This window comes from Halichoerus grypus, chromosome 2 (assembly GCF_964656455.1).
Source record: "Halichoerus grypus chromosome 2, mHalGry1.hap1.1, whole genome shotgun sequence".
Lineage (NCBI taxonomy): Eukaryota > Metazoa > Chordata > Mammalia > Carnivora > Phocidae > Halichoerus > Halichoerus grypus.
Window position 1 is genome coordinate 26,373,353 of NC_135713.1, and position 23,532 is coordinate 26,396,884.

The 23,532-nt window shown below is 41.2% G+C and overlaps 1 protein-coding gene across 1 annotated transcript in view; it reads right to left on the reverse strand.

Annotated features, from left to right (window-relative positions):
• ADAMTS12 (ADAM metallopeptidase with thrombospondin type 1 motif 12) overlaps positions 1 to 23,532 on the reverse strand; it is a 291,779-nt gene that overhangs the window by 89,054 nt on the left and 179,193 nt on the right. The window contains exons 5-10 of the mRNA XM_078066503.1: positions 21,893 to 22,013; positions 18,270 to 18,419; positions 9,544 to 9,687; positions 8,832 to 8,976; positions 3,426 to 3,518; positions 1,864 to 2,009 (exon numbers count right to left, since the gene is read on the reverse strand). Coding sequence (XP_077922629.1) covers positions 1,864 to 2,009; positions 3,426 to 3,518; positions 8,832 to 8,976; positions 9,544 to 9,687; positions 18,270 to 18,419; positions 21,893 to 22,013 — 799 coding nt within the window. The remainder of the gene's footprint in view (positions 1 to 1,863; positions 2,010 to 3,425; positions 3,519 to 8,831; positions 8,977 to 9,543; positions 9,688 to 18,269; positions 18,420 to 21,892; positions 22,014 to 23,532) is intronic.

Genomic DNA, 23,532 nt, shown 5'->3' on the forward strand with positions numbered 1-23,532 from the left:
AACATCAAGGGTAGAGTCTCAATGTCAGCTGATCATGCACTGGCCTGAATCTATAACCTGAAGCACACAACTGCATCTGAGGCTGTTTTTCCATTGTCATTGTTTTCAACAAACTTAAGCAAACCAGCTACGGAGATCAGACATGGTCACTCACCTGAGAAGACTCTATGACAAACTGTGGTCTCTAAGATGGGTGTTAGAACCATTTTTCTCATGAGGCCAAGTTAGAGATTCATCCTACAGTTCCTCAACAAAGATGTCCCTTTCTGACCACCACAGATTACTGACCATCCTCCCGAGAGGCTATAGACAGTGGTGGCTGAATACAGAGCACTAACAATAGGTCCCAGAGCAAATCGCCTACATTTCCTGATCTCTAAAATGGAAATCATATTTCTTATCACATTGAAATAACCCATAAAATGAAGATTTTCCACAAAAATAAGAAATCCCTGGTTTCTAATTTTTGAAGCCACAGAAATCTTGTATTTAAACAAAAGCAACTTTTATCAAAGAGTAAGATTTAAAAACAATTTCATCCAAATTCCTCAAAGGTACACTTATATGTGTGGTAAATGAGAAAAGATATAATAACTACTATAATACCTACCATTTATTGACAATTTAATGTAGTAGGTATTGTGTTAAACTCTTTATATATATTAATTTAATCTTTAGGAGAAATTTATTATGTATTTTTATTAAATATATATAGTGTATGTGTATACATACATGCACACATATATACATATAGTAATATATTTATTAATAAAAAGGAGGAGTAATATTTGGAACTGAGATACTGAGGAGATTGTAATCACATTTATCATTTGCCTATAAAAAGAAAAAGAGACTCTTACTCTTCAGTGCAGACTAATGAAAATCTAAGCAAAAGAAGCTTAACATATTTTCTACTTACCAGAGGCATCATATGTACACTTCTTAAAAATTTTACTTGGGAACTCATATACCAGGAAATAATGAAGTTAAGAATGTCATATGTATTTGGGGGGCACTGGGTGGCTCAGTCAGTTAAGCGTCTGCCTTCAGCTCAGGTCATGATCCTAGGGTTCTGGGATCAAACCCCACATCAGGCTCCCTGCTCAGCGGGGAGTCTGCTTCTCCCTCTCCATCTCCCTCTCCCTCTGCTCATGCTCTCTCTCACTCTCTCTCTCTCTCAAATAAATAAATAAAATCTTTTTTCTAAAATATTAATGTCATATATATTTGGAAAGCAAGGGAATTTAAATTTAATTCATATATAGTAGCATCATACAAATTTAAAATAACGAAAAACTTAAGCACTTTGATTAAAAAATTGAAAGCCGCTTTGTGAAATAACTTCTATGGAACCTTTAATATGGCTAATATGGAAGCTTAAGGTTCATAAAATCCTTATCTAAAACATTCAAAATAATTATCCTCAAAAATGTACTATTTTATTAGTTACTTAAGGGAAGAAAACTATTTTTATAAAATTAAACGTTCATTATGATTGAAAGAAAGCTACAGTCTTAGGAGCAAAATTGAGTATTAAGTAATCTCTCACTGACGGAGTGATGTTATCTAGAAGGATTTCACTGCATAGTCTCCTAAGACCTTTCACATAGATTATACTCTTGCAAATTTGCTTATTTCTCCAAATGATGGAATCAGCTTACTTATCCAAGTTCTAGTAAGCATCCAGTGCCACACCAAAATGAAACAAAACAGAACCATGTTTTTAAGAATCTTCTGGTTCCCTTTAGTCTTTAGGAGCCCACTGAATTTCTCCTAGGAGGCTTGGGCTCACTGGCATCACGTTATCCAAGACTGGTCTCTGGCGCTCGTGGAAGGAAGGGAAATAGTTTTGGCCAGACTTACTCAGGATTGTTGCAGAGCCTCTCTGCACTCTGGGCTCCGGCCCCACAGGTCCTGGAACAGTGGGACCAGGGTGACCAGCGGCCCCAGCCCCCAGGAATGCTCTCTGGTTTCTTCCCCACTGTGATACACTTGCCAGCCATACACCACTAGAGAGGGAAGAGGCAGGAGATGCATACGTCATGAAGGTTCCCATAGCAAGCTGAGCCAAGAACCCCAGAAGTCTAAACCCAATTCTCCCGGAGCAAACAGGCTTCCTATGGTCACACAGCATATGGAGAACAAAGAAGGGCTTATAAAAAAAAAGTCCCCCAAGAGTCTTGGGTTTTAGAATCAGACAATGTCAGGGACCGAAGGGATCTTTATGCTGCCTTGTTGCAGTCAGCCAATTCGGTGGGTTGGCAGAAGGCATGCCAGAAGGGAAATCCACACACCGCTTCCTTCACTGAGAAAGTCTTCCTACGACATGCACGGCGGCTCAGTCTGCTTAGTAACACAGTTGTTTTGTAATGTAATTGGTTTACTTTTTGCTGCAAGCTCCTTATCTTGCTGCAGACCATAAACATTTTGCAGACTGACATTGAGATAACATTTCTCTGTAGCCTCTGTGGCTATCTCATGTCTGCGGCAGATACCTCATCCTCTTGCAGAAAGTCCACTCGTTGCCAAAAAACACTAGTTGAAGTTCTTTCTAATATCGAGAACAATTTTTGCTTCCCTATGAACTCTATCTGTTGTTTGCAGTTCTAGCTGTGGCTCAGAAAAAATTCCTCTCTCTTCAAGGCCATCCTCCCACAACTGTCAGTTTAAAAGAAGGCGAACATACAAAAAAGAAAGAAAAGAAAATGCAACTTGGTTGTTTGAGGATTTGGGCATGTTTTCTCCGCTGGCCTCCTTTTCCTCATTATTTCTGGTCACTGTGTATTGTGACCAAGTTCTATAATCTCGGTGATGGGTCATGCCACTCTTAAGCTGCATAAAAATACACATTAAATGTCTGGATCTTAGGCTCACAACAAACTCAACTGGTCTTGTTGAGCAGCACACATGACCCTGCTCTCAAGCAGTCTGCAGGATTTCTATCATCTGAATTCTTGGGTGTCTGGCTTTCCTCCTCAGTTAAATGGGCAGAATTTCAAGAAATGTAGTCCGATCAGATGATGAGAATGAAGGTAACAAGTGGCTCAAATGCAGCATCTTCGGAAGGCAGAAGCCACTGGCTTGCCTTTTCAGTTTTTAACGTGGAGGGGGGAAGAAGTCAAAATGAAGGGTGATAATAAGCTCAGCAGATGTTATTGGCCATAAAATCTGCAGACGTTCATCAAGAAAAGATGGGACGGATGTTTTGCAAGTGAAGTGTGGGACTGGGCCTCAGCCCTCTCTCCTTCACTGTTTCCAATGAAAGCTCAAAAGGCGTCATGGAAATAGAATCCTTCTCCCTGGCTAGTCTGATTGTGTGACCTCCATTCACCCAGACAGCTGCTCTCCAGGGCCCTCTCCCTGTTCCTCCCAAGAACCCTGGGCCCACCCCACTCCCACCTTCCTTCCTCAGCCCAACACGTCACCTTCTTCTCACCACATCGTGTCCCATCTGCAGCGGCGTCCAGCTTAGAGCGACAAAAGCCTTTCACTGAGCACCACAGGGTCTGACAGACATTCTGGAAAACAAGTGTGAAACTGTACTCTTTGGGATTTTCAACACTTGCACAAAAGCATTTCTACAGGGATGGTGAAATATGCACTCGGTCACCCACAGACTCACAATGATGCTGCTGTTGGCAGTGAGCAAGAGTGAGAAGAAGGGCTCATTCGAGAACTCTCGGTTCAAACTTAATTTGGGCTTTGTCATCATTCATACACAGTGGTATGGTCTACTAAGCAATAAGAAAATAGGAGATAAAATGCATTTCCTAGGAATGGAGACTAATTTCTGTATGGGTGACACAGCATCACTGACCTCAGGCAGGGTAACTGGTGACAGCAACCATCAAGGGCCAAAGCAAACTATGCACGAAGGACTCTGATTACAAACAGCTGGGCGGTTATAACTTGAGCCCGCTCACTGAAGGAAACGGAAACTATTCGACTTAGACAGCCTAAGCTTATTTACTTATGACTCAGAGTAGCCAGCTTGTTTTATCTGCCAAGGAGTGAAACGGGTCTTCCCTATTGTTTCTCCTCCTACAGTAGGAACAAGGGAAAGTTGACAAGATTCTTACATATCATCAGAAATGGCTCCGCTGCTCCTATCCACCTTTTAGTCTTTCTTCTATCCACCCATCATCCATCATTCCATCTATTTAACTATGTTCTAGATTCAATGTTTTTTAAAATAAGATTTCATATCTTTACACAATTTTAGAGAATTCTCAATCTTGATCTAAGTTTTGCCTCTCCCTGATTACCGCTGTTCTCTCCTAGAACTCTTAACTGTTGGTCATGAGCCTTCCCATTCTGTCCTTCACATCTCAACTTCACTTTTGTATTTTTGAACTGTCCATTTTCTTGTATATAGAAGTTGAAAAAGTCTGGATTTCCATCATGCAACTCTGGGAAATACTCAAGTGAGATGGGAGGTAATTTTTTCAACTCTAAATTCCAGCTGATTGATTTTCTCTTCAACTGTGTCAAGTCTGCTGTCTAACCCAAACACTGAATTTAAAATCAGTGACCATATTTTTCATTTCTAGAGGCTGTAACTGTTTTTCATATCTACCTTACAAATATCTTCTAGTGTATTTTTCCTTTTCTCAAATGTAACTCTTCTTTTATGCATTCATTTTATTATCCTTACCTAAAATATTCACTTATCCTAAGTCATTGAGGGTTTCTCTCTCTTCACTTAGCTGTAGATTGTTTTAAATTTTGAATTAGAAGACAAATGATGAATTCATCTAATCAGAAGCTTTATCTATTGGAGATTTTTCTGCATCTTAGCTGAGCATTGGTTTCTCCAAGGCAGGTTTTTAATCTTTGTTTCTACCAGGTGTCCCATGGTTTTACCAGGTCAGAAATATGTTTATCTTAAATTTTTTTGGCATAAGGGTTCTCTGTTTCAGGATTTCTTTTCCTTTAGTGCCTACAGTTCTTGGTTTACACCACTTCAAAGAATGAAGAGGTAGATCAGACGAAGAGTGGTGGACAGCAGAACAAAGTTTATTGGGGATAGTACAAAGCTCCCGAAGAGGGAGGGGAGCAGAGAGGGTTGCCATTTTGGCGTTTAAATCTAGGGGTTTTTATGAGATTGTTGGCGGGCTGTCTTCATCTGATTAACCTTCCATGCCCCTGTCACCCAATCAGGTTTTTGTCCACATGCTCATCTACCTCTCAGGTAGTTGTTCACATGGGAAAGGGTAGAGGTCTCCTTTCAGGGTGGTGGACAATAACAACATGGGGTCTTTTTCCTTTTAATGGTAGTTTCCCCTGGGGGAGAGGGGTGGGACTTGCCCGTCTGCCTCTCTTCTGACTATCCTCCATTACAACCACACGAGAGTATAAATTTGAACTCAAAATCAGTGAGGCTGGCCTGTGGTCAAGTATTTGCTAGTGAGAAAGTTATCTACCAGCATCCCTCCCCCTCAAAAACCCAAGCTGAGATAAAAGATGCTTTTCTGCCATCTTTACCTTTGTTGCCAATGAGTTCTTCTAGCTCCCCTCTCCTCAAGTCCCCCAGCTTTGTGTAAGGGTCTCACTTCCAACTCCCTGCCTTGCTCCAGCGGTGCATGTCATCATTTGTTGCCACTGAATGTTAAAATTAAGGCTCTCTGGTTTTCTCCCCGTCAGCCTCAACGTGCTTATCACTCCCTTCTTTAGTTTTTTTCCCCCCTGAGGATTTTTTTTAAACTTTCTTATAATTTCATTATGCATTTATAAAGAATGATGTGCTAGGTAAAGGCTACACAAACACTGTACTGTTTTTCCAACGTTTTTTGAGTTGTAAACTGTTTCAAGATAAAAAAAGGCTTTAACAAAGAAGGTTAATATTGTATTCTCTGGTATTTTAGTTTTTTTTTTCTTTACTGAAAAGAATTAGGTTATCTTGGCTGCAATATGCAGGAATCTGAAGTCTTCATTCATTTATCTCAAGTCTTCATTCTACTTATCTATGTGCCAGGCCCTGCTCAATGTCAGGAATGAAAGGTTCCCTCAGAGTGAGGTGAGAGCACAGATAAATAGAAAGCAACTATAATATCATCTAATAAAGTCTTTGTCCAAGGAAACACAGAATAGAATGCAAAATGATGTTTAAGCTGAGCTGCAAATGATGAATAGGAGGGATGGTGCAGAGGAACCAGAGCATACAGAGCTCAGGAGGTGGTGGAGAACCCACAGCACTTTTAGGGATTGAGGCTGTTCAGTACATGGATAAACACAGAGCATAAAACAGTAATTGACCAGAGGTAATCAGAGTGATCTGTGTCCAGTAAACCACAGGATACCCTGGAAAATCCTTACCTTTGTAAAACATCTAAAATTGTGGGTAGAAATATTTTAAATGCATTCCTGAGTTGGCAAGAAGGTAAGAGAAATCCTCAGAGGCTAAAAATGTAGCAAAAATGTTGGAGATCTAGAGATACAAACCTGGTCACTTAGACTTTAGTTTTAATGGTCACCTGAGTACTGGAGACAATGACCTGGGCCTGAGTAGCATGGAAAGTTGGACTGGAGACCTCATAAAGACTGTAACCCCAAAGGACTAGCCCTTGTGTGAAATGGTGAACTAAGAGAAACCTGGGGACACAGCTGGGAAACGTGTCTGTTTTGATTTTAACTCTAGAAGGCATGGTAAATGTTACCCCTGAGAGTTTGTACCCATGTTGGCCCTCACACAACTCTTGTAGTCAAACAACATCTAACCAATAATTTATTTTAACTGACCCCAAATTCTCTCTGGAAGAATGTGCCAGCCATCTCAGCCTTAAAGAATAACTTGATAGGAAGTTTCACAACCAACAGCTTACAATAAAAAACAAAAATCAAGACAAGGAAATCATCTATAATAAGAGAGACCTACAAAAAAATCCCAAATAGGAGAAACAGTTCCACATAGACTTAGGATTCTGGAATTATGCAACATAAATTGCAAAATAAATGTCTCAAATATAAATAAAAAATAAAAGATCATATTGAAAGTCTGAATTAGAAACAAGAAACCATAACAGAGAAAAATTAGAAAAATAACCAAATAGACTGTCAAAAGTAAAAAAACAAAACAAAACATAAATAAGATTAAGAAGTCAACAGACAGCTTAAATAGAGGAGTAGTTATACCTAAAGAGAGACCTAGTAAGTCAAAAGATAAATAAATTACACAAAATGCAGAAATATAAAGGGACAAAAAATATGAAGGTGAGGTCCCAAAATATGGAAGATTAGTGATAAAGACCAACATACACGCAGGTAGAACTCTGGGTTACAGAATGGAGGATTAAAACAGTATTTTAAGAGATAAGGCCAGAGAACAAGAGATGGGATGAATCCTGAGGCCCCTTTTAAGCCATTTTAGAGAATGTAAACTTCATCGTAGGGAATGGGGTGACTGAAATATTTTAATCAGAGAGGAACACAATCCAGTTTCCATTTACAAAGGTCACTTTGGCTGCATTTGGGAGATGGATCAGAGTTGAGAGAAGCAGTCAAACTCCAGGAAAGGAGAGCAGTGGGAGAACTATTGCAGTCACCTAGGACTTGGTGGATTTTAGAGATATTCAGGAGGTAGAATTGGCATAACTTGGGAACCAGTTAGGAGGGAGGGGTCAGGAGTTTTTGCACCAACTTGACCTTCTCTATTAAGTCTTGCTCATTGTGTTTAAGCACAGTTACTCACTGCCTCCTCAAAAGGTCTTTCTACATGTCTTTTTGTGTATTGATCTCACTGTATTGAAATTGTTCTGTCTGCCTCCTCCACCAGACCACAAGCTCCTCAAGGTCAGACAACTTATCTTATTAATTTCTGAGGGCTAATCTTTTTCATCTCACTCAGTACACGGCACCAAATCTGGGAGGGGTTCAATGGGTCTTGCCTCGCCCATGTCTATGTGTTAACACTGGCACCTTCACTCTGAAAGGGATGCATTCAGAGAATAGGCCAGACTCAGATCACAAAGGAATGCCACACAAAGGAGTTGGGACTTCATCCTGTGGTCAGTGGACCCTAAGAGCAGAGCAGAGCTGTGGTTAGATCTGTGTTGTTTTGAAATAACCTGAGCAACAATTTGAATGGGGGGAGACTAGGTAATTACAATCGCCAAGGAGAGAAAATGAGACACTGAATCAAGACAGGACAGTGGGAATGAAGACAACAGGGCAGAGCCACAAACTCTTTGGGAGGTTAAATGTCAGGGCTTGACTTAACATTTGGATATTGAGGGGTGCCTGGGGGACTCAGTCGGTTAGGCATCTGACTCTTGATTTCAGCTTGGGCCGCGATCTCAGGGTGGTGGAATTGAGCCCCACATTGGGCTCCATGCTCAGCAGAATCTGCTTATCCCTCTTCCTCTGCTGCCCCCTTCTCTCTCTCAATCTCAAATAATAAATAGACAAAATCTTTTTTAAAAATTTGGATTTTAAAAATTAAGGAGAAGAATGAATTGGGATGAATTTTATTCCTACTTTGGGATCTGGGGGTTCTCTACAACCAGATGAAAATTCAGGAAAGGGAGTAACTTTAGGTTACTATGGAGTCTACAGGTGTGGATCACTGTGATTCCTGAAAATCACTATGAAATGTTCTTCACCACTTGCAAAGGATTGCTGTCTCCACAAAATACCAAGGAGGCACGGTGAAGGAATGTAAATGACTCCAACTTCACACCTTCTGTCTTACAAACACCTTGCCATGAATAGAAGGTTTCTATTTCTGTGTCTGGTTTTTTGGATTACCAAGTATTTCCCTGACCCCTCCTTCAGCATGCTAGAGATCTCAAGCCCGGTACACACCCACCAGAGGCACCAAGATACCCAACACTTACTTCTACTTCCTGGCAGAAGGTGGCATTGGGGCCATACTGCAGTTGGCATTGATGGTGGACATCATAGATCACTCCAGGGGCAATGACCTTGGACTTCAAGCCTTTCTTTTGGGGGATGTCATCGAGACAAAACCCCCAGCCCCGGCTGAAAACAAGTTATCAGAAAGGAGAACAGTTGCTTATGATTTCCTTTGTCTTTAGTGTTTTATTCAACAGAAACCTCCATCCCTGTGGTTTACTCTTTGTCCTTCAAAACAACTTTATTTCCACAAGGCACAGAACCCTCCAGGCACAAGATGTAGGAATGGCCTAAAAGGAAATTAAATCATACCCCACACTGTTACTTCAGCTGTGAGCCAGGAAATACAAGCGGGAGAGTAAAATAACATCATCAGAGGGGTTTCAGAGACCCCTCGAAACATATCCCAGCTGTTCCTGCCAGTGCCCGGGGACTTACACACTCAGATCATAAAGAGCCTCCCTGAGCGGGAGCAAGCAAGGGGACGGCACGTTCACCTGGTGTGGTGGGAAGGCAGGACCCACCTACATCTCAGGGGCAGAAAGCAGAAGTGAAATCCCCCCCTTCTGATGCCACCTGATCCGATGATCTGTGAGAGGAATGGAGACTTTTCCAGGCCTCAGGTAAAACTCCAATGGACTTCCAGTTTCAAGAGCGCCAAGTCAGGCCGTGCTGAAATGTGCTGTCACTTACTCCAGGAAGCGCGTGATGTACTCCTTGCTGCACTTGGACCACGTCAGTGGGGTGGGGTTGTACTGGAGCTGGCGGGACATGATGTACGGGTGCCTGCCCACGGGCTCACAGTCATTCTCCTTCCCGTCATGCTGGATGCCGAAGCTGCAGGAGGGCACAAGACACGAGAGTATTAAGGAGGCGGGGGGCATGAAACAGGGAGAAAACTACAGTCTCTCCAAGGTGAAAATTACCCACCGAGAGCCACTTTTGTACAGAATGCACCTGTTTACAAAGTGGGACTCCGAAGTTGGAGAGGGATAGCTAATTTTGAACTAAAAAGCACAGGAGACATTTTAAGCCTATGCAACCATGGGAACCATGCGGCTAATTCAAAAACTTCTGTTTGGCTGAGAGCTCCCAGTTCAGCTTTCTAGGAGTCTGGAGGAAGGAGGGCAAATCCTGCCTCAAGCCATCTTCTTCCTCCGGCTTCAGCGACCACAGCACCAAACACCCAAACCTTCCTTCTCCCTTTCATTATCATGTAAGGAAGGGCATGGAAAGGACAGCCTATGAGAGACTTTGTCAAAGGCCACAAGCTTTGAGTGACTGAGTTTCTTTTGAGTATTGTCACAGGAGTCCTCCAGGATCGAACGCATTAGGGATGCCTCCCGGGTCACTGGTCAGAGCAGGGGTTTCACAGACAGATGATCTGGAGGGTACCAACTCCACCACTTAATGATCTGGGAGCTCCAATCCTGGAAAATGCAGAGATCATCACAATGCTGGGGTCAGATCTGAATGGAAGAGTCTGAAAACCACTTAGCGAGGGCCTGGCATATAACAAGGGCTCTGTGAATAATGGAAATCCTTTATTGCTGTTTTGATCCTTGTCTAGCTTCTTCTAAAACATCACAGAGCTCCTGAGTGGTAAAACCAGGTCCTCTGCAGTGTGTGCTGCTCGATCAGCGTTCTTACCCACGTCTTGCTCGCCCTGCTCCCCGGCCTCCCCCTGCCAGAGCTGACCAGGTGAAGCAGCCCTGAACGCCCCGACAGAGCTCGCCCACCATGGCAAGGGGTGCCGGGGAAGGAAGCAGACTCAGAAGTGTCCATTTATAAGCTGAGTCCTCAGGATCGCCCCAAGATACCTGCAGAGGTCCCCACAAGAACTCTCTTCACTGGGATCTGCTGACAGCACACTTGCATCCCAGCCTGTTGGCTCAAATTTCCAAATCTGAACAGAGGGGAAGTATGACCTTTTACTCTGCTAGTGAAATTCAACCCCTCTGACAGGGAAGCTCATATGTAACTTTAATAAAATCTCCTGATCCACATTAGCAACTCTTACAGAGAATAGTCTTAGGGGGATTTAAAGGTTTCTTGTATTTTGCTTAATGCATTATGATGTTATCGACTTACTTCCAGACTCTGATCACATTCCACATAAGTACAAAATTCACAAAGGAATCAGAGAATTAATCTACAAAACTCTTCTCACTCAGCCGCAACGAATGTGACTCAATGAAAGCTTTTATTCTAAGCAGGCCTTCCCTAGGCTGTTTCATATCCATTCTTACCCAGCTCATGAAGTATTCTACAAGTTCACCTGCTCAATAATTAGTAAAAACCCTAAACTGTAAGCGTGGTTCAAAAATATGCCTGAATAATGGTTTTTCTAGCAGTGGATAGTCTAATGCAAGAACCGTACAGCTGCATCCTACACACTGGGTGGATTCAAACCTACGTTCAAAACATGTCAGTTCCCTTAAAGCTCATTTTGTTCTATCTAAAGTTTTTTTTTTTAAGATTTATTTATTTATTTGAGCGAGAGAGTGTGTGCGTGCACAGGGTGGGGGGCAGAGGGAGAGAGGGAGAGAGAGAATCTCAAGCAGACTCCCCACTGAGCACGGAGCCTGATCTCATGACCCTGAGATCATGACCTAGCCGAAACAGAGTCAAAAGCTTAACCAACTGAGCCACCCAGGGGCCCTTGTTCTATCTAAAGTTTTTAATTCACTAAAGGATTTCCCCCTCCAGCTTTGTCACCCCTCTGTACCCCCATGTTATGAGAGAAAAGCAGTGCTACTAACAACAAACGTCCCTCTGGGCTGTGTCTACCATGTCTAAATGCATGGGGCGCTCCTGTCCCATGAGCATAGTGGGCCAGTGAAAGCACATGGGGTCCTAGGGCTGGAGGGTTTGTTTCCAGGAAGCTCCTTGCCAGCAGACGGGATGGAAGCTGAAGAGCAGCTGGCTGTATGGAGCCCTCTACAGTCTCAAACAACTTACTGGGCTGCTGGGGTCATCTGCTTTACCTCGTGTTTGGCTTTCAACTCCTATGAGATGAGTTTGCCCAAGTATAGATGTGAAACAGCAAGTTAATTATCTGGGTTTCAGGGTATCATTTGATGAATATTCCTTGCCTTTTATTATTCATTTTTTTTATTTGAGTGTAGGTGACACAGCGTTACATTAGTTTCAGGTGTACAACTTAGTGATTTGACACGTTTATACGTTAGGCTCCGTTCATTGTAGGTTTAGCTACCATCCGTCCAGTTACATCACTATTACAATATCATTGACCATATTCCTTATGCTGTACCTTTCATTCCTGTGACTTGTGATTCATGTTATGGTGGAGAGGTAATAGCAGAGGACAAAAACCATGGAAAGTGTGATTGTGTGCTTTTCAAGCTCATTTAGGAAATACCAATTTCATATATGTAACATGCAAAGGTCTCTAATGAAATCCAGAAGCAGGAGAGAAATACTGGGTGAATATTGCCTTTTAAGTGTTCATCTATATCGCGATATTTTCATTACTTAAAAGGAAAGGATGCTAGGTCTCAGATAAGTTTTTAAATTTCCTCCTAGAATTCTACCTTCATTTTTGGTAATGTACCTACGGAGCCTAATAAAAAGGTAGTAAGAGACCTCAGGAATAAATGACTGATATAATCCGGGGTCCTCATAAATGGATTTTCAAAAAGTTTTCTCTCAAAAATGAAATTATTCACATAAGGCCATAGCACAAGGTAATTAATTTTACTTTCTATTTTGCATCACACATAATCAGTAATGGAACAAAACATGTTTCCAAGAAACAACGGGGTATCTATGTTATTAAACTATAAGTAGTGTCTTTGGGGATACTGGTTTATCACAGTTTTGTTTTTTCTTGACCTGCCGCTGGCCATTTCATGGATCTTCCCAGTTTCTCAGTTTGGTCCAAGATAATTGGAGCTATATAGCTAAAGAAAGAACTAAATACCTCAGAAGTATGTTTTGCCAAAAGCAAAAGTTTCTTGGGAAGCTCCTAAAGTCTTCTCTGGTTTGGTTTGTGTTTTACTAAAGCATTTTTTTCCATCATTCAAACTCAAGCTTATGTGTTCTTTCAACTTTCTCTTTAACAGTGACTCTAAACTTTTTTTTTTTTGCCAATTAAAAGACCGTGTTTTAATGCAAATCAAAAGCACCATGAGATATCACCTCACTCCTGTCAGAATGGCTAAAATAAAAAAAAAGAAAAAGAAAAAGAAAAAGAAAAAGAAATAACATGTGGTGAGAATGTAGGGAAAAAGGAACCCTCATGCACATAAATCAGTACAGCCTCTGTGGAAAACAGCATGGAGGTTCTTCAAAAACTTAAAAAGAGAAATACCATATGATTCAGTAATTCCCCTACTGGGTATTTGCCCAAAGGAAATGAAAACACTAATTCAAAAAAGATATATGTCCCCCATATTTACTGCAGCATTATTTACCATAGTCAAGATATGGAAGCAACCTAAGTGTCCATCAATAGATGAATGGATGAAGAAGACGTGGTGTGTGTGTGTGTGTGTGTGTGTGTGTGTGTGTGTGTGTGTGTGTATATATATATATATGATGGGCTATTATTACTCAGCCATAAAAAGAATGAGATCATGCCATTTGCAACAACATGGATGGACTAGGGGGCATTATGCTAAGTGAAATAAGCCAGACAAATACCATATGATTTCACTCATATGTGGAAACTAAAAAACCAAATGAGTAAACAGACAAAAAGCAAAATCAGATGTGTAAATACAGAGAACAAACTGGCAGTTGCCAGAGGGGTGGGGGTGGTCAAAATGGGCAAAGGGGAGTGGGAGATACAGGCTTCCAGTTACAGAATGAATAAGCCACGGGAATAAAAGGCACAACACCAGAATATAGTCAATGATAGTGTGATAGGGTTGTGTGGTGACAGACACACTATACTTGTGAGCACAGCATAACTTATAGAGAAGTTGAATCACTATATTGTATATCTGAAACTATATTGTATACCTGGAAAATGTAACATTGTGTGTCACCTATACTCAAAAAAATTTTAGTAAAAAAAATAAATGACAGTATTTTATTAGGTCATCTTTACATGGCCCATATAGTAGTTACAGGTTTACTGTTTAAAAAACTGACAACCTGTTCTCTATAGAGCCTAAACCATCTTACTTTCTCATCAGCAATGTATGAATGATCCAGCTCCTCTGCAACCTTGTCAGCATTTGGTGTCACCACTATTTTTTTAGTCATTCTGATTGGTGTGTAGCAATATCTCATTGTGGTCTTAGTCTGCATTTCCCTGATGGCTAATAATGTTGAATATATTTTCAAGTGCTTATTTGCCATTTATATATCCTTTTTGATGATTTGGTGATTTCATCTCAAAATTATTAACTATTAACATCTGCAAAGACCCTATTTCCAAAACAGATTGCATTCTGAAGTTCCAAGTAGCCTTGAATTAGTGAAGGGGAACACTGTTCAAGCCACTACATAGGGTTTGCAAATATTTTCTCTTAGGCTGTGGCTTGTCTTTTCATCCTATTAAAAGAGTCAAAATTTTTTTAATTTTGATGAGTCCAATTTTTTAATGTTTCCATTTATGGACTGCACGTTTGATATCAAGTTTAGAAACTCTTTGCCTAACCCTAGATACTGAAAATTTTCTCCTATTTATGTCCTAAAAATTTTTAGTTTTACATTTTACATTTAAGTTTGTGTTCTACTTCAAGATAATTTTTGCATATGGTGTGAGACTTAAGTAGAGGTTCTTTTTACATTTTTCAAATTTTTGCCTATGAATGTCCAATTGCTTCAGGACCCTTTCTTGAACAGGCTACTTTTCCTCCACTTAATGGTTTTTATACCTTTGTCAAGAAATCAGTTGGATATATTTGTTTTGCACTATTTTTGCATTCTCTGGTTGATTCCATTGATCTTTGTGTCTCTCCCTCCACCCAAACCACACAATCTTGGTTACTGAAGCTGTATAATAAATTTTGAAGTTTTGTAGACTGATTCCTCCCATTTTATTACTCTTTTTCAAATTGTTTTGAAAACTTATTCTAATTCCTTTGCCTTTCCCTATACATTTTAGAATAACTTTTCTATATTTCAAAAACAATCTTGCTGGAATTTTGGTAGAAATATCATTAAACCTATATATTTATTTCAGGAGAATCCCGTCTTGACCATGTTGAGTCTTCCAGTTCACGAGCATAGTATGTTTCTCCATTTATTTAGATTTTCCTCAGTGTTTTGTAGTTTTCAGCATACAAGTCCTGTACATGTTTTGTTAGATTTAAAAGTATATAATAATTATATGTAAAAATTTCATACTTTTGAGTGATCGTGAAAGGTACTACATTTTTAATTTCAGTGTCCACCTATTCATTGACAGTATATAAAAATGTGATTGATTTTTGTATGATTATATTGTACCCTGTGAGCTTATTTGTTCTAGTTTGTGTGTTTGCACACATTCTTTGGGATTTTCTATAGATACAATTATATTATCTGCAAATAAGGCTAGTTTTACATCTTCCCCTCTAATCTGTATCTTTTTTTTTTTCTTGTCTTATTGCACAGGCTAAAACTGCACTCTTTTTTCTTTGTGTTCTTTAGACTTGATCATTTACATTGTCCTATCTTCAAGTTCATTGGTTCTTATCCTGTCTGCTCAAACCTGCCAATGATTCCCTCTAGTTAATTTTTTTATTACAGTGATTGTACTTTTTAGCTTCAAAATTCCATCCTGGTTTCTTTTTAGATTTTCTATCTCTTTATTGATATTCTCATTTTGTTCATACAACATTTTCTTGATTTTCTCCACATCTTCTTTAGTTCTTTGAGCATCTTGAAGGCAGTTGTTTTAAAATCTTTGTGTAATAAATCTGCCATCAGAAACAATTTCTGTTGATTTATTTTTCCCTTTGAATGGGCCATACTTTCCTGGTTCTTCGTATGTTTTATGATTTTTGTGTGTGTGGAAAAATGGACATTTGAGTCTATTAATGTGGTAACTCTGGAAATAAGGTTCTTCCTCTTCCCTAGGGTTTGCTGTTTTTATTGTTATATCATCATCATCATCATCATCATTATAGGCTGTGTTTGTGCCAAGGATCAACCTCAGGTAAAAACTTAAGGTCTTCTCAGGTCTCTCTTACCTGGGCCTATGTGATTACTTTCTAATCTTCCCCATATACGCAATTATTTTTAGAAAGTCTTATTCTTTATTGTCTGGCTCCCCAAAGGGGAAAAGGATAAAAATGAAGGGGGGGGGAAGGGTGCTCTGGAAATCACTCCAGTTAAAGGGGGTAGGGGGCTTGCAACAACATGGAGAGGTGCAACAATGAAGGCTGCCCACAACTTTGTCTTTACCTGTATGATCAGACGCAGTCATCAGCAATCAGAGCACAGATCCTTGACATTTAGGGGACAAATATCAAAATATCAAATCAATTCAAGTAGTGACCCACTTCTACTCTGTTACATAATCTACCACTTCTGATGACCAGTGAACATCTACAACTCTTTGTTTTCAAGAATTCAGGGAAATTGTGCTCAAGTAATGTTACCAAGAGGTTGTCACCTTTATTGGAGAATTTCTAAACTCTGAAAGGTTGATCATACTTGCCCTTGGCTTTATGGCCTTGGCTTTGTGGCCTTCCTCACAAAGATGGTAGGTCCATGTCCAGATAATCATGCCAATGATTGTGTCAAAAATTGGAGCAACTCTGATTTTGTAGAACCTGCTTAGCATATTTCTGAATCCTTTTATAAAACCAGATTAAGTTGAAGATATAAGTAATCCATTCTTTGAACACTGGTAATGAGCATTTGAGAGCATCTTTTATCAAGTCTTCTCAGTTTTTCTTTACCTTGAGTATACCACTGCTGGGAAGATCTTGAGCAGTTATTTCTCAGTTTGACTTAGTTATATTCATTTGCATTGCTTAGCCAGCAGGTGCTACTGACACCAAAGACTTGACTGGAGGCTGCAGGGGACATATCCCTCCACATATCAGGATGGAGGATGCCTATACGTTTGCACATGAGAATAGCTTTCATTTTACCAAGTTTTATTACCGGCGTGCCAACAACTACAGCCTAGTCTTTTCAATACCTAGCCTTCTGTCTCCCATTATTAATTACCTGTATAAGCAAATCACTTAACCTCTTTGTCTTTACATTTCTGATGACTAAGGATACTAAAACATATCACATTTATCTCCCAGGGCTTTTTGGTAAGAATCAAAAAAATGACAATACCTAAGAAATTGCCTAGTTCAACCTACTCACTTCACAGATGAGGCAGCAGGTGAGGAGAGGTGAAGGGAATTATCTAAGGTGATAATACTGGCTGATGGAAAAGCCAGAGTAAGCACTCACTTTTCCCAACTCCCAAGCCAACACTCTAGTTTTGTCATGCAGGTGAAAGTATTTTGAAAACTTCCAGTATTACATGAGAAAAATGATGCCCAGACCAGGGAGGCCAGGCCTGGAATATCCAATCTCCAGGGCTCTTTCCAATCCCAACTCTTTTCAACCTGTACACTCAAAGTATGTCATGGTGTTCTGCTTCCTTCCTTCATGGGAGGAGATCCAGCCTGGTGGCTACACGAAAGGGAAGGGGTATACCTGAGTCATTCACATGGCTCCCTACTCTAAGCTTCTAATTAGTATGATCTCTTATTTGTTGTTAGTAAATATACCAACAAATTAAGTTATAAATAAGCTAATACCTTTCCTCTGATACCTGGAAAATCCAGAATCCTCATTATCTCCTCACTCAAAACATTCTGCAACCTGCCTTCCATGAATTCATCTAATCAAATTCACACATTATTGAGACAAATGCACCTTCTGTTAACTGACATTTGGTTGATGCTCTTTTCCGATTTTTGGCAGTTTTAAATTTCTGCTTTATTCAATGAGTTCCTTTAATCCATATAAGTAAAATGGGGCTAACAATAGTATCTGTTTCATAAGGTTGTTGAGAGGATTCAATGACACAACATAAAGTGGATGACATAGAGTAAAGGTGCAAAGATGTTAATGTTTGTGACTTTTTAGTGATATTAATATTATTACTATTTCATAAGAACTAAACAGGGATTGTTATTTCTGAATTAATCAAGTGAGTTAAAGCTTATGTCCTTGTCTGTGCCCAACCTATTCTAATTCAGCAAACTGTAGTAGCCTCTTTGATTCTGTGATGTAGACAGGCACAAGTGGCCAGGGAATAAAAGACACTGAAATCTCTGAAGTACATGATGATCCCCACTTTACAGGTGAGGAAGCAGAGGTTTAGGAGGGTGAGTCTCAAGACACAATGCAACCCGACTCCTGATGCCCCATTTAAGGTGCTTTCCCTTCTCTCTACCGACGTGGTGCATAAACATGGCAAGGAGATCCCCGTTTCCTTGGCCCTTTACCTGTGTCCAAGCTCATGGGCAATTGTGAAAGCCAGAGGGAGTCCAGAGTCTTCATTGATGTTACAACTCCGGTGAGGTTGGCACATTCCCGACAGGTGGGACAGACCCAAAGTCTCACAGGGGCGATTGACACCAGCACAGATGTCTTTTCTGAAAGCAGAGAACAGAGATGCATAGGCTCCCAAAGAAACATCTGAAAAAAGCCCTTCTGGAAAAAATATGGGTATTAATTCACATTCGATGTGGTCCGGGAAGCATGATTAAAATTGTTTTTAAAAGTCCATATGAATATAGCAGGGCAATTCTGAATTCATTAGATTATTCTGATTTCACCTCTTAATTACTGAATCTCACTAACACCTAAAAAATGTGCGAAAATATGACAAATGTTTTATTTTGAGTTGCTTCTGCCCTTAATCCCAGGAGGCCAAATTACATTGTTTGGACCAAAAGACAAGGATTTGATGGAAAATTGAAGATTATTTGAACTTTTATATAGAGAAAGGACAACCAGCAGTGGCTGAAGGTGTTCAAATATGAAACCCCTTTTTGGTCTTTCTGAGGTCTGTGCTCAAAATTCATCTGAGAACTTTTGTTTATTCATGAAAAAGGCAATTGGTTTCATCAATCCATCCAGAGCTCAAATCAGTTGTCTCTCCAGCCCCACTACCCTAACAACATTGCATATGGGAGGGAAATGCACATGCAAATAAAGACTCCCAGGATCTCAAAAAATACTGGATATAGTCCTTAAATGTAAAATGAGCTCCCATATGTTTGTGGGGATTATTTCAGTCATTGATAAGAGTTAACTAGTCCTTTGGTTTTCTTCAAGGAGAGCTCTTTGCCGAGAGTAAGTAGCACAAACGCCAACAAGGCTCTGAGCTTCAGTTAGTTACAGACCTTCAACTCACCGGGCAACATATGGTCTGTTCTTTGTTTCCACTGGGCCATGGAAAAGATCGAGCCTCTGAAAACTCCTGTGAGTCCTCAGTTGTCCAGGAGACAATGGCTGGGACAGTGGGACAAGACAGAGGGGCAGCCCCCATCTCAGGGCATGCCAACTGATCTGGTCTCCACGTTAAGAGCAATGGTTGTTGGGTGGTTTGGTGTTGGGAGAGCTGGACTGAATCATGCAGCCCAATCATTCTAAATAATTGCTGGGTCTGTGGGAGGACCAAGCAAACACTGTTCTGCCCCTACTGCAACATGTACTTGTCACTATTTCATTTTTTTTTTTTAAAGTCTAGGCCTGCATGGAGCTGCTGGGAAAAGATGATTGGTGTCTCCTGCTAACTCACTGGCTTTCTTATTGTGATGGGACAGGAGTCAGGTCCATTAACTAATTGTTTGCTGAGTGCCTACTATGTATCCAGTGCTAAAGAGGACAAAAGGGGGTAATAAAAGAAATGTATAGGGATGTGAGTCTTCCAGGGCAGGAGCTTATGCTCCCCAAAGCAGATTAGCTCTACCTCTACCATGCGCTGGGAGTAGTATAAGAGAAAATATGCCCTGGTATGCAGCTACGAGTCCCACTTCATGAGGTACATTCAAGCCAAATACACTTTCTCCTCAATGCAACTCTGCAGAAAGCCTGTGGAAGTGGATCTCATCCCAGTCCTCCAGAGGCAAGTCTTATACCTCCCTCCCTGGTCCGGCTGGTTTCTTCAGAACAGAGGTTCCCAGAAGGGGTTGATTTGGCTCCCCACCCACTCCTAGAGGACATGTGGCAGTGTCTGGAGACTGTTCTGGAGGAGGGTGCTACTGGCATCTTATGGACAGAGGCCTCCACGCACGGGACAGCCCTTCACAACAAAGAATTAACCAACCCAAAATGTCAGTGATGCCAAGGGTGAGAAATCCTGTTTTCAAATTTGAAATACTCTCCACTGTTTAGGAGCTGGTGAAGTTCATCATATATTGAAACCAGGCCCTTGTTCCAAAGAAGAAAAATTATCATAAGAGAAAGATTATCATAATAAGAGAGCAGATCCTTCATATCCTTATGGGTAAGAGTTAAGAGTATAACTATTAGGGTCCAACTGGATTTAAGTCCCAGTTGTACCTGTTAACAGCAATGAGATTTGGGGCAAGTGACCTAACCAAACCTCAGTTTCACCCTCTGCAAAATGGGAATGGCTAATGGCAGTCAACGACCAGGGTTGCTCTGGAGGTTAAATGGAATGATGCTTGTTCTAATAGATGTAGCACAGTGCTACATCTAACACTCCCCAAATGTCAGCTCTCATCAACTCACTCATTTCTTCATGTGAGAAGGAGAGAAGAAATGATTTGTGCTTTCAGGGCAAGAAGAGAGGTGGAGCTGACACAGCTTCCAATGGCGGCCCCGAAGCCAGGGTTCTTCCTCGACTGAGCTCTTTTCCTGGCTTCTTGCCCAGGTCCTCAGTGTTTCCTGCCCACTTGCTGGCTCCCCAGGGTCCCTGTGCTTACATTCCCTACTCACATTAACCTACCTCCCAGGGGAACTACTGATGTCACAGGTCCCAAGATGAGCCTAATGTAATAGGTTTATGTCACACACTTCCTTTGGAAATTGTTGGCATTCAACCAACATTTTGACACTTTCACTCAAAAGAATGATTCTGATGGTTGGAGTGAAGGCTGGTTATCATCCTTTGCAGGCCATCACATGCACTGGGATACCAAAGGGACAGATGACGGGCCAAAATGTTCAGGGGCAGCATGTCCCCCCAGGGAGAACATACACACAGGACCTTCCAGCGCCTGAGGTTCTCGGTGGCTGAAAAGTCAAGCCAAGTGGCCTCTTCGAGGACACATCCCTGGATTTCTTGATGTCTCTGAATCTGCACAGGGGTGCCCCATGAGAACTTACCTCCCCCATGAATGAAAGACCTTCATTTGTCTGGATTAAAATAGTGTTTGGTACACAGCAGGTATTCAACAAACATTTATTGACTCAATGAGCACACATAGCCTCCCAGAGCCTGGGTTGATCAGAAAAGTTCATTAGCCTTTCACAGTTATGAGTCCTAGAAGGTTGATGGTTTTTATTAGCACCATACGGTCTATCTGTAATCAGAACAAAATATTGTCTTCATGGGGGTAAAGGGAGACAAGTGTAAGAGAACAGCTCTGCCTATTCGGGGTGGGCACCTGCTGCCTATAGTCTGTCTTCAACATCAGTCAGGGATGGGTTACCAGGAGGACTGATTTCTGTAGAGATAGTTGCATGTTTCTAAACTAGAGGAAATTTTTTAAAAATAAAAGAAAGGATCGGAAACCTCATGCTTAAGAGTTACAGTAGTCTTTAATGAGGATCTGCAAACAATCTTCCTGATTGTTTATGGAGCTTCACGAAAAAGCCAATTTTAAAGATGAAATCATCTTGGGATAGGGAAAAAGCCTGCAATTTGCCCGCAGATGCAGTTCATTAACATGGAGAGTTTTGCTACACACGTTTACTAACTGCCCCCTCACTGGTATGGGCATTGGGAGTCGTCTGGATCATAGAAACTACCTTTAAAAATGACTGAAAGCAGCAAAGAGTAGGCAATAATGCATAAGTTTGAATACGGGATAACTCTTTCACCCACCAGCCCCCCCGTTTGCAGCCCCTGGCTTCCACATAGTCCCCGGGGTACCTGGTGAGGAGGACAGCCACATCATGATGGGCCGGGTTGAGGTCACTCTTCGGATTGATGCTTTTCTGCCACTTACAGAAGCTGGACAGTGTCTTCTCTGCATGGTGGACGATTTTTAATCCTTGCTAGAGAAAGAAAAGGAAGAGAAGGGCACAGCTGAGCTTCCCATGCTCAGGTCTCATTACACAAGTCCTCAGAAGCAGCCGAGTGTGATGAGCTCTGGGTGGGCGCCTCAGACATCTATTTGGCAGGAGTTTGTCAGAAGCCAACTTACTCCCTGTTCTCAACACCATTACCCTCATGACTTTTATTAAAAGAACCTGAAGTCTGATTGCTGTTGCTAGGACTTCTAGTACTATGTTTTAAAAATACTTTTAAAATATCTTGAAAATAATAACCAGTCTGAATTAAGGCTCAAGGGTTGCAATAGAAAATCTTACAACACACTTCTCAGTATGATTCTATGTGGGTTACTTACTACTTAATTTTATGTGAAATCCCATACTTTTGAATCAAAGGGAAGCTTTCAGTGGGTGACAGTGGGTAAGAAGAGCCCACACACTCACATACTCACATACCCATACACTTCACACTCTCACACACCCACACGAAGGGTCATTTAAGCTCCCTGTCTAGGTAGCCATAAATACACAAACTTATTAGAGTTAAGGTGACCACACAGGCAGAGGCAGAGGGACCCTATTTTAGAATGTTCTCCTTTGACTCACAAAGTCCCTGGTCAGGGCACACAGCTCAAGATGGGATGCCACCGGATCAGAAAAGCTCTGTTTTTGCTTCAATATTGGCTGGACTCACCATTTTGTAGGACTTACATAGCAATCCATGAATGTTTGTTTAAAGAAAAGTGAATGTTTACAAACTTCCACTCTCTCCAGGACCTGAGCCAAATTCAGTGTCAACAAGGACACCTCTTCATCATCTGGGGCAAGCAGAGTCATTTTCCAGATGTTGCAGCAGGAACTCTGCCTCCAAGTTTCCCATCATTACTAAGAGCCCATTTCCCTGAAGGGCCTTAGGTTTCATGCATCTAGTCTCGTCACTTTGACAGTGAGGAAATCCAGGCCAGAGAGGGGCACTACCTCAGCCAAGTCACACGGCAGGTGTCGGCAAAGCTGGGCTTTGAGTCTAGGTTTTCAGGACTAGTCTGGGATTAGTGGTTTCCAAACTGTTGAAGACTTCTCTCAACTCACTGCTTGAAAACTGGAATGATTTAGCAGTTAGCCAATGGATGATTATTGCTTATTTCTACTCCCCTAGGTCACACTCCCCCCCTGGGAAGGAGACAAACACAGGAGGAGACCCTCCACTTCTGAGACACCCAGCTCTTCATCCCCTCCTGCTCTCTGACTGCTTCTCAGCCTCCTTTACAGGCTCTTCTTCTGCCCTTTCTTGTGGCTCGTTGCTTAGTTCACTCTCAATCACAGTCAGATTTGGGGAGGTCATCTATATGCTGCTGACTCTCAAATCTATAACTCATTCCAAATCTCTCCTAGAGTGCAACTCGTGCACTCAAATCTCTTGATAGGCACCTTCTAAATGGTACCACAAGAGCCCCCAAGTCAGCATCCCCAAAGTACCCCCCCCCAAGTATTAACCTGCTGTTCTTCCTGCTTCTCTTA